The following is a 12,141-nucleotide window of genomic DNA, read 5'->3' on the forward strand; positions in this document are numbered from 1 at the left end:
ACACAAATAGGCAACTACAACCGCAGGTAGCCTGGAGCCTATTTGCTTTGCAACTGAAGTTTCCGGTTTAAGCGAATAGTGCTACTCATGTCCAAAAACAGGCCTACCCATAAAACTAGGATACGATGCGGCAAGAGGCTACTTCGTTTGGCATGACCGTGTTTCTAATTCGTAGCGACTGGCAAGACTAGGCTGCTCGATTCGGCATTTGTGTGACAGGATACCAGCGGGCTCTACACCGGAAACCAGAAACCGCGAGTAGAACCCCAAAACGCAAACGACGTAATCATTTCTCAGCACATGCGCGGTAGCCGTTACAGCTCGTTGAAGAACAGCAGTGGCCCCTTTGTCCGCTAAACATTCTACCGGCGAAAGGGACAACGTGAAGAAAACTAACGTTAGCTACTGGGGAATATTCAATGTGTTAGAATTTTTCATTACCGACGTATAGTTAATTGTTTGCTCCGCAATAGTGCAGGTTGCACCTTGAAGACGCCATCTGTCGAGTAGCTAACGTTACGCTAGCGAGCGATAATTTGAACGCGTGGACCAGAGCCATGATGAGTCCAGCAGCAGAGATGAAGACCGATGCTGGTGGTAAAAAGGGCAAAATGGATGAAAGCAAGTATCTGCCCGAGCTTCTAGCAGAGAAGGACAGCCTGGACACGTCGTTCACACACGCTATGAAACTCTTATCTGCAGGTAATGCTCAACCCTTTCGACAGCACATGATTGCTAGCTCAGTTAGCTTAGCACTGTTAGCAGGCCTAGGCTGGTGTGTGTGTGTGTTTCCTGTTTTATTTGTTGCTGCGAAAAAATAATGAAAGAGAAAACGTTTATATCTATCCAACGACGTAGCTAGCTAGCCTTTAACACATTGTTAGCTAATTAACGTTACCGTAGCTTATAGCTAGACGGATATTTAAATGGAACAGTTTATTCTTACGGCGGCCGAAACGAGAAACTTGCCCGCCATTCCTACTGTGCCCTATCGACCGCATCGGCGTCTGTGAGAATCAGACCTGCAAACAGTCACCTTTTTATGTTAACCAAGGTAGTTTCAGTAAATCTAGATGGTTTTAGTTTTGTATGTCATCACCTTTTTCACTACTCCAGAATTTGCAGGTCTGAAGAATAGATGCGACCGCTATTCTTACGGCGCTGAATCTTGTTTTGGGGAATTCTGCTTTCAAAACGTAACTAACTCTAAGCATAAGCATAACCCAAATATAAGGTATTGGGCTAACGTGCTTGAAAGCGTTACTTCCAGCCGCAGTAAAAATAACTATCTATTATTAAATATACTATCAGCTGTCTGTCATGTGCAAAGCTAGCTCGCTAATAATCTGCTGGTACAACCAACCAGTCGCTATCTAATGCAATTTTATACTTTAACTTTTCACAAATTACAAACGATGTTTGTCGCCTATAGTCAATGGTGTAGTGCAGACGCATGTAACGTTAGCCCGACATGTCTGCCAAAGAGGCTGCCAGTAAAGTTATGTAGTTCTCTTTACTACTGTTCATTCATCCGTTGTTTAGAGTAATTGTTATAGGTTTGAGATGCCTGAATATGTCTACTCTTGTCACTTCTACAGAGATTGAAAGGATTCAAAAAGGAGATGTCAAGAAAGAAACAGAAAAAGAAACATACCTAGACCTGTTCGCCACAAAGAACATCAAGGTCAAAGAGCGTGTGCTCATCCCTGTCAAGCAGTACCCAAGGGTAAGAGACATTTTCTCTGCAGGTCTCACAATGGTAATGCATACCTTTTAACTGGAGCCCAAATTATCAGGGGTGGGAGTGAAATTAATTCTCTGTTTCTAAAGAAAGCTCCTATCTGATTCACAATAGCCGAATCCCAAATCGCGCACTTAGGCTAAAGTGCAGAGCACTCGCGCCCTTGTGGCCTTACATGCGCGTTCCTGCTAAGTCCACAAGGGCTCAGGGGAGTCCCAAAACGGAATTGCTAGTTCCACAAGTGCGCCACTGCCGCCATTTTGCGCACTTTAACCGCACTTACCGAAAGTCCGCAATTTAGGAGCAGTCCGCAATTTAGGACTTAGGAGCAGAAAATACCCACAGTCCACCGCGTCTCATGTGACACAGTGCTTGAGTGCATCCGAGTCATGATCCGAGTGCATCACACATAAATTATGACATTTGCCGATAACACAACATTGATCTTGAAATCCACTTGCTGCAAACATATCCCACCCAACATAATTTTAAAATTATTATTAAATTAAAACAGACGTCAGTCTGCAGTTTGCAGAGCCGAGCAGAGAGCTGAGGAGCGCGTCAGAGCAGCCTCTGCCTTGGAGGGACGCAGCAGCCAATGAAAACAAAGTGGGAGGGGCATTGAGCTAAACTGGTTTGGAAATCGTTGGCGCGCAGCTGGAAGTGCTGTCCCATTTAATTCATGGCCCTGCACCCTCTGGCCCTTCCAGCTGACGTCATTTAAGTGCTCAGGCCGCAAGTGCGAGGGGCCGCAAGGGTGGTTTGCGCACTCAGATTGGGATTCAGCTAATGTGTTTGTAAATCGCTGGATGAGTTCGCACCTGCCTTCTCATAATGATGAATCCCATGATTTCGCAAATTGAATACACATGGCCGTACAACCGAATTAGCATAGGTAAACTCCCCGACAGCCCCATATAATGACATGCAACTACAGGGTTGTGCTTAAAGATGTCACTTCTCAGTATGAATACCGGTCATCGGAGCACTTGACTAGCTAAATTTTCGGTAACATAATGGTTAAGGCTGGGTTGTGTCAGGTGCGTTGGCAAGTCAGAGGGTAACAAATCGAATCCGGCGCGGGCAATCACAATCCTATTTTTATTTAGCCATGTAGGCTTCCTCCTACAATTAATTTTCATTGATGCATGGCAATAAACACAACGAGACGGACGATGTGAAATACAACGTCAGAGTGATAGAATAAAGTATACCACACTAACAACAGCCTACAGTCTACAAAAATGTAGGCTATAAAATACACAGCTGTCACGCTTGCCCAAACAAAAATCTAAAGACCAGACTCCACCTGTCATATTTGGTAGCGTTGGTTAGATGCGCATGGGATATCACCCTACTAGTTCAGTGAACGCTGTATCTGGAGACGTGCACACAGTTGAACCAGGCGCATATAAATATTATAAATAATGGACATTAAAAGATATTATAAATGATCAAATATTATTCCATTGCAATCATATAATGTTATACAAGTGTTAATTTGAAGTAATCACAACTTATTTTAAATGGCCGCGTCTCGCACATATGTCTGTAGCCTACTTATGACTGCTCTTCCGTGTTCGTAGATTCTGTTCTTTTTTTCCACGTGAGAACATTGGAATGTGAGAATGCCAGAATCCTCTTGGAAATGGTGTAAGTAGTGTAAGAAGAAATTCTTAACTACATTCGTTCGCCCATTGTTATTACTCCTTTTGGGTCGGGCGCTCAGCTTGTTAACGCTCGACAATGGCAACAGTGGTGTTAGTCCCATGCTTCGCGCTGATTGGCTAATCGTTAGTCTCCCATGGCGCTCATTGGGCTGGTAATTTTTTACTCAGAGAAACCACATAAAAATGTTAATTGCTTGGTAGCCCTCAGTGATGACACACTGTTCATAATATCTCTTTTCCCAAAAGAATACAAATGCTATACAGTTCAAACCAACATAATCTTGTCTTGGAGCTCAGAATTTCCAGGCGCAGGCATGTTATTGATTGATTGATTGTGTGAATACATTCCGATAAAGCTACTCAAACTGTATTAGAAAACCCTTTCCGCTCTTCTTTCTGCCCGTAGTTCAACTTTGTAGGTAAAATCCTTGGACCCCAAGGCAGCACTATCAAACGCCTGCAGGAGGAGACTGGAGCGAAGATCTCAGTGTTTGGCAAAGGCTCCATGAGGGACAAGGCCAAGGTAAAAGTGGAGCAAGTTGCTGTCTGGATACATGGATGTCAATCTAATGACTGTTCTGCATAGGAGCCTGTAATATTAATGTGGGGTGTTTTTTTTCTTGTGACCCTTAGGAGGAAGAGCTGAGGAAAGGCGGTGAGGCCAAGTATGCTCACCTGAGCATGGAGCTGCACGTGTTCATCGAGGTGATGGCTCCTATTCCAGAGGCCTATCTGCGCATGGCTCACGCCATGGATGAGGTCAAGAAGTTCCTCATCCCTGTACGTATGCCACATTGTCCCCACTTCACACACCACTGAAACTGATTTGGTTTTAATCTAGTGTGATTTCCACCATTATCGGACGCTATTTTGGTAAATGTTTCGCAAAAGAAACATTTTGACAACAAACCTGTCATTGGCTGGTTGTTGGTTGATATTATTCAACTTTTATTATTATTATGCAGACTCATGGTTATTGTATGTATGTAGTTCAATATGTCTTTTAGTCATACATGAAGTTTCAAAGCATTTTGTTTCGTAAAACAAAAGTTATACAAAAAAATATGACAAGTCGGGTGGCAAACACGTGAGGTATTAGATATTGGACGTGCACTAAAGCTGTGTAGGACACGGCATAGATGATTTCAGGATCTCCGCTATTGTGTCACCAATGACACCATGTGACATTCTGTCCAATTAGGCTTTCGGTAGGATGGGCAAGTGAAGCCACAATGGCTACCCAACTACTATGAGCCAACTGAGGACAGATGTTGGCTTTTTATCACAATTTCTCGCCGCGAAAGAGGAGATGGGAGCGTAAAAGCAGCACTTTGGTTACATGTAGGATAGATGCCGTCTTAATATACCTATATATGTACATATAACTGTGTCATTTGGTGCAGTTAGTCCTCAAGATGTATGGAATGAGAGGTACTTACTTTCATTGATGTGAGAACTTCAACCACCGCGGGAAATTAGGGAAAATGCGTCACGTGTCTGATAATTACATCACTCATCCGATAATAGTGGAACGTACCCTATTCTTTCTCCCAGCTCCAGTCTCTTTTGATGCAGATTTAGACCCTGTCTTTCTGTCTATGCAGGAGACCATGGAACATGAGCAGTTCATGGATCAGAACTACCTGAATGGAGCTCAGGACGGTGCAGGCAGGGGACGTGGAGGACCCCCAGGCAGGGCCAGGGGAGGACCCCCACACAACTCTGCAGGACTCAGGTAGGACCCACAGTACTGGTGAGAAGATGTCAGTCACCAGGACCCCCTGGTAAACCTTTGGGGTCTTGGGCTGAAGCCAAAAGTGATCCACATCAGCCCCCCCCTTTTTGCAGACTGCATTGTGAAATCTAGTGGACCGTTGTGGACTGCAATGCATTCAGCAGACCTATTGGGGATGTGGTCCATAGTGGACTGATGCACGTCATCACAATGGGCTACAATAAGCACAAGTTGACATGATGTGTGTGTCCCTCAGGGGCCGTGGGATGCCACCCCGTGGCGGGGCCCCTCGCGGAGGCACCCAGCGTGGCGGAGCTCCACGGGGAGGACCAACCAGAGGAGGGGCCTCCAGAGGAGCACCAGCTGGCCGCGGTGGACCCCCCACGATGGCGAGCAGAGGAAGTCCAGCTCCCCGCTCCAGACCCCCCTCGGGAGGAGCACCAAGGATGCTCCCGTCCCCAGCCCACTCCCACCAGGAACACCAACATCAGCACCAACACTCTCACCCACCACCACCCAAAACTGAGGCCTACGAGGAATATGTAAGTCAAATCACTTCAACCTGCTATCTGGACTAGCCATGTCTGTGGGAACCTTCTGGACACTCATCGTGCATCAGATTTAGTTGATTTAGCCTTCTGGACTCTGTGTACATCAGATTTTGTTGATTCTGCCGTGCTCTTTTGTTAAGCTGGTAATTCTGGTTTGTGTTGTCTTATGCCCCTAGGCTCCCTATGAAGAAAGCTATGCTGAGCCTGCATATGAAGCTTATGATGCCTATTATAGTCAGCAGCAACCACAGGCGTAAGTCAAATCAGCTCTGAAGTGCTCTGGAAAATTGTTTTGATTAAGATATTTGCAGAAGGTCCGTGGCGGTGTAGCGACTGCACTGTGTTTCGGCGCAGCTGCCCACCAGGGACCGGGGTTGGCCCCCTGGTCTCGCCAGACCCGATTGGCCGGTTTCGGAACCACGAAGGGGGCGGTATATTGGCCGCCGCTTCCCGAGAGTGGTTAGTTTAATCTCGCCTGGAGGATTTGTCGCGCCACCGAGACCCCGTCTGGCGTCAGTCACAGTCGCCAGCTGAGAGTCAGATAGCTGCCACTCTTCTTCGGATCACCGAGGGGTTGTGTGGTGAATCGTCTATGGGGACAATTGGACAATATGTCGGTCCAATCGGCTACCGAAGGGGGAGAAAATGGGCTAAAATCGGAAATAAATTTATTAAAAAAATAAATATTTGAATAAGTAGACATGAGAAGAAGCCTTGTGTGTGTGTGCATGTGTGTACTTGAGACAAAACGACTTTTTCCCCCCTCCAATCAGGGACACTGAATACTATGACTATGGACACGGGGAACCCCAGGAGACATATGAACCATATGGTAAGATGTTATCAATTATTTTACTTGATTAAGTTTCTGCTTACACTGTTATTTTATCATAATTTCTTAGTTCTATTAAATCAGACCTCTCAAGTAGAGCTGTGGCGGTGAAAACATTTTCCCAGCGGTACAAAGGTGTGGCACCTAAGTATTGCAGCCCTTTTCCCCCCTTCTATAAGGGCCGCTGATGTTTCATTTGCTTTATAAATGACAGATTTTAATATACGTGTAGCCTCTATATTATTCGTTTCTATACAGTTCAGAGAGAATCGGAGGTGTCGGATTGAAGTACTCTACATCAAAGAATTAGTTCACCTCTCTGCCATCTCCATAAATTGACTGTGGCGTGTGTGTGCTCTGTTTCTCTCCGTAGCGCAAGATGACTGGGAGGGCTCCTGGCCCACCACTGGAGGCAAAGCCCCCCCTGCGAGGCAGGCTAAAGGATCCTACAGAGAGCATCCGTACGGAAGATACTGATAGGCCTCCGGCGGAGGCTTGTCCTGGCAACTATGTCCCATAGTAACTCACTTAACTCTTAAAAGTAAATGTTCCTTTCTTTTTATGTTTTATTTCGGTTTGTTTTAATGATTTAAGACGTTGAGAATGCCATGAAGTTGGAGAGCGTGCGAAAGCGAGGATTTTCATTGTAGCTGTTCAGTCTAATTTCATGATTATTTTCAGTAAAGACAAAACACAATACTTCATGATATGACTTGGTGACAGACTCCCGGTCTGTATTTCAAAAGTATTGAGTGAGTGGGCAAAAAATAATTGAACAACATGTCAGTGTTCAACCTACAACTAGAATTACGATTTCTTGGAAGAGGAGGTGACAAAAAGCAACAACAAAACAACTATAATCAAGACTTAAGACAATGTCTATGTTCTCAAACAAACATTCCTGTAGTGCCATAGGACTCAAATGTTTTCTTTTATTTAGCCGAGTCTTGAAACAGTCTTGTTTGACACAGTTGAGAAGTCTGTCCTAAAATCACATTTAAATCCGTTAAAATTCAAGTTATTTTCTAGACACCTTTGTATTTGGCTTACACTGTTATAACTTTTATTGGGCTGCTTGTGCTGATCCAAAGTGATCTACTATTTGTTGTCTGAAGGATTTGGACATAGTCCTCAAAAAGCCTGTGTCAGTAAGGAACTGCAGCCAACTCAATATTATTTGTAGGCTTAGGACAGTTGTATATTGCTTTTTAAAGCTGGGCAGTCTCCAAAATGCATAACGCTTGTGTACTTTTTCCTAAATAGGATCCTAAATACATCCAAAAATGTTTTGCTGCAGTGCGTTGTATCAATAAAGTCTACATTGTCTTTTTAGTAAAACCTAAGATGGTATTTTTGTTTTTGTTGTATTAGATTGATTTCACTTATGAAAAATGATCATAGTTCTGAGGTTCTCAATAATATTTGAACGTTTTTAGGATATTGTATGCTTGTTAGAACTGATCCAAAAATGTTTGCTCTGTTAAAGAGTATCCTCATCTCACTGTATTTAAAACTCATCTAGAAGAGACCTGTCACCCTCAAAAAATAAAGATAACATTCTTAATGAAGGTAACGTATTGCCAAATACTTGTTTGACTTTTGAGAATGATACTATAGAGTATACTGCTTGGACATGTGTTATCTGACAACAGTCATTATATAGCCCATTTCCTCAACCTCTCCAGTGAGCCATGTATTTCTAGCTGTTTGAAATAACTGATTTTCAACAGTTTCAAATCAAGCTTGCAGGGGTCTGTCTTGGCTTTGATGCAAAGTCATGTGGGCTGGTTTTTATAAAAGAACAATATCACAGAGGAGAGGATGCTAAAAGCCTAAAGATCGCCACAAGAAGGTAAAACTAACCCTAACCCTTATTTCTTAGATTTATTTTGTCTTATGCACAAAATTATATAAGAATTGCGAGACTTCCAAAACCTGTTACTGGAAATTTCACAGGTGCAAAATCTGCAATGAACAGATGTCTCAAACCAAAAAGCTGTACACAAAAAAACAGAATGCAACTCCAGCTCAAATGAACAGATTAATAGTCTAGTCATTTCACTTATGAGTAGCACAATTGCAATTTACTGTTTCTATTGATTTTATTTAGAATAATAGACCATTTTCACAGCTCCACTACTAACTGAAATTTGTTGGGCAGTTTATTTCCTGTTCTATACTATTGGATGATGTGATTAATCAGGTGTGCCTGCTCATTGTGCTGCTACCCATGCACACCTGATTAATCATTTTATCCAATAGTATAGGACAGGAAATAAAGATGCCCAATGAATTTCAGGAAGTAGTGGAGCTGTGAAAATGGTCTATTCCAAAACTGTTGCTAAAATCCTTTTAGTAGTTTAGAAGTTTATTTAGTAGAAAAAACTTGAGCATGAGCCTTAAAGTGTAATATTAGTCTTGCATGTACTGTATGTGTGTGTTTCACTGGGTGTGAATGTTTTCAGTAGGACCTGCACAGGGATAGGATCTAAGAACTGTGTCTGCCCTCAGGTGATGAGAGTAACGTTAAGGGACTCTGGATGTGATGGAGACATGGAACATGGGCTGGAAGTCCTCATGGTAAGTTGTGTGTGGTGATGATGATAATAATAATACGATTATTAAGTATTTATCATTGTCAGACAATCTTCTTGATATGGTTATAATCATAGACATAAATTATTTCCTTGATTCCTGGTTCCCTGTTCATTGATATTTTATTAATGGTTCTCTTCATGTTCACAGATATGATCTACTGAAAGACGAAGCTTGGCGTCGGACAGATAGATGTTTGATAGTAACTGAACTGTTCAAGTGACTCAAAGAAAGTGCATTTCTTTAGAGATGTGACCATCAGTATGATAATCGATTCCCTCCTTCATAGACAATGTCAGCGTCTAAAAAGCGAATTAGTTTGATCAACTTGAGTATTTAGGATACGTACACTGTCCAATTCCTGACATGCTGCAACACTTTGGGACCAATTATGCTTACTATGCAAGCTCCGATTTTGTGCCTAGCATTTCACATTTTATGTCTCATATTTAGTAGTGATTTGCTGCTTTTATATCAAAATGTTTGTCTCGACGAATTTTATCTTTTTTATTTTGGGGTTGATTTGAATGATATTGCATCGTATTTTTGTGTTTGCGTTGGTAAAGTTTTGTAGTAGAAGAACGTGAATTGATTTGTGAGTTTTAAATGAAAGTTTGAATGAATGTCCTATGTATTTGTACAGGATCCCTTCACTTGAAATGTTACTGGTTTCCACTGGTGCAGCTGCAGCATTGTGCTTTGATGGATATGGGATGAGCACAGTCCAAGATTGAATTCATCAAGTGTCAGTTTCCCCGGATAGTAATTGGTTTGATTGGTTCAAAGCAATACAGGTGCATTCCAAAAAAGCTAATTATTTTCCGTAATTTAATTTTTTTTTTAAATTGAAACTTTCATGTATTCTAGATCGATTACACAGTGACATATTTCAAAACTTTTTTGTTTTAATCTTTATAATTGTACAGTATGTTCATTTACACAATATTTGGTTGGGGCTCCTTTTGCACAAATTAGCTACTGCATCAACGTACTTGAAATATTTAACTTCATGTGTAATGAATTTATAATATATGAAAGTTTCACTTTTTGAATTAAATTATGGAAAATAATGAACTTTCCACAATTTTCTGAGATGCACCTGTACATTGTCTTTTTCCCCTATCCCAGAATGATAATGGGTTGTAGCCCTGGTTGTAGCCAGACCTTTCTCCAGCGCTCAGCGACATTGTTTACCACTAACGATCACATGGTCTAAATGAAGCCTGCCTGCGCCACTCTGCTGTTACAGATGAGGACCATGATGGAAATGCATCTCGGACTTTGTTGTGTGTGAATTCCTCAACGCTATATACTGTACATGTGATGGTTGTGGTTTAACTGGCCTTTTAAAACAGTGTATTTTATCATTCTGGTAAATAAAGTAATTAATTCATGGAGTACAAAGACTATGCAGTATCATTTATACAGAATATTCACTGTTTTTTCCAACCTACACAATTATTTATGACATGAGCGCAAGGGTTGCCTTCTTGTACATCAATAACCAGACACAGGCATTGCGATCATTCAACAAATAAGTATCCTACTCTCCCCACCATAACCAGATGAACGCTTTTTATTTCTATTATCTGAAAAGTAGAGTTACTCAGTCTATTGTCTAATCTTTACTATTGCCAAAAATCTGGGCACAGTAGCCCATAGGTAGTCATTGTAAAATAGAGATCCTTTTGGACTGCTCTCCTACCTTCACGTACCTGTAGGAGTCTCATCTGCCACATCACTATTCCCCCCTTCCCTCCATCTCCTCGCCTCCACCTGACTCATTAGCTCAGTCTCCAGCTCCTCTCATCCCTCTTCATGCCTCAAGTTCAGTTCTGATCGCTGAATGGTCTGACGTCTCCCTCGTGCTCCTGGATCTTTCCCTCCATCTTCATGAGAGTCCTGCAGCTCCTTATCAAGCCTCTCTTCTCTCTCCCTCTGAATATCCCCGTCCATCTCTCTGACCTGGGCCTCGTCCTCCTGGAGAGCCTGACTGCTGTAGAAGCTCTCTTTCCTGTCACCATCCAATCTACCTGCTCCAGCAGCTCTGGGACCTGGACCTGGACCTGTCCACAATGTTGAAGATGTGGTACCTGTTCCCACATTTCTCTACAAGCTGCTAAAGGTCCTGACTTATTACTTGGAGAAACTCCTCTATGCTTGGCTCTCTCAAACTGTCAGCATGGGCAGACACAGCCCCACATGTGAAGGGTGTCAAGGGATAAAGGGTTAAAATATATTAAATGTATGTAAGTATGATGAATATATTAGTTATGGAAATATAAAATTACATTTTCAGAAATATTGCGCTTTCTTGTAGTTAGTAGCCTAGTACTTGAACATTGAAGTGCCCCTCCTATGAGATAACAATACCAGCAGTGGACCCAAGTCAATTTGAGTGAGACCCTTGCTCTAGAGGGAAGGGGCCTGTTCTAGCTTTTCAGAAGAATTAATACATCGATGATTATCTCATACTATGGACAACAAATGTGGTAGGCCCTACCCTTGTGTAACAGGGTCACTGTGTCGCTTGTCTATATAGCTTTCTACCCTCACTTGCCCACACTCGGCTCAAACTTGGGCCCTCTGACTTGTGTTTTCAAGTTTCCCATGTAGACTAGGTCCAGACCTGGTTGTGTTTTAGTAGCCTGTACTGTAGCTACATGAAATGTAATAAAATTAAATGTTGTGGCAATTTATTTTATTTAATTGGATTACATGAACTGATAGATAACCATGTATTTGATACCTTATCAATACAATTATTTCAATCACAAAATGTTTTATACAGCTCAGGAATATCCTCACCACTGTGAAAATAAGCATAATTAATTTTGAGTAGCCTACAGCAGCTACATCTGTAGAAATTGAATTGATCTGATTCTCAGTAACTTAAAAGCAATACAAAATTTCCAATAATGTTGATAAATGACTGTTCAGTTCATTGATTAAGTCAGATTCAATGTGCGAGATATTGAATTGCATACAGGATGATTCTCCAGTATCAACAACAAAGA

The 12,141-nt window shown here is 42.1% G+C and overlaps 1 protein-coding gene across 2 annotated transcripts; it reads left to right on the forward strand.

Moving 5' to 3' along the window:
• Positions 1-325: 325 nt before the first annotated feature.
• On the forward strand, positions 326-10,475 carry LOC311309290 (KH domain-containing, RNA-binding, signal transduction-associated protein 1-like). 2 transcript variants are annotated; one of them, XM_084438495.1, is made up of 11 exons: positions 326-702; positions 1,599-1,726; positions 3,818-3,934; positions 4,045-4,191; positions 5,016-5,146; positions 5,403-5,688; positions 5,874-5,950; positions 6,471-6,529; positions 6,903-7,070; positions 9,041-9,109; positions 9,275-10,475. In XM_084438495.1, exons 1-9 carry the CDS (start codon positions 558-560, stop codon positions 7,004-7,006), a joined length of 1,194 nt encoding a protein of 397 aa, XP_084294621.1. In that variant the 5' UTR covers positions 326-557; the 3' UTR covers positions 7,007-7,070; positions 9,041-9,109; positions 9,275-10,475. The 2 variants fall into 2 exon arrangements, with proteins under 2 accessions (XP_084294621.1, XP_084294620.1); XM_084438494.1 differs by having other exon boundaries at positions 6,903-9,109.
• The last annotated feature ends 1,666 nt before the right edge of the window (positions 10,476-12,141 follow it).

The sequence above is a fragment of the Borostomias antarcticus genome (genome assembly GCF_949987555.1).
Source record: "Borostomias antarcticus genome assembly, chromosome: 5".
Classification (NCBI taxonomy): domain Eukaryota; kingdom Metazoa; phylum Chordata; class Actinopteri; order Stomiiformes; family Stomiidae; genus Borostomias; species Borostomias antarcticus.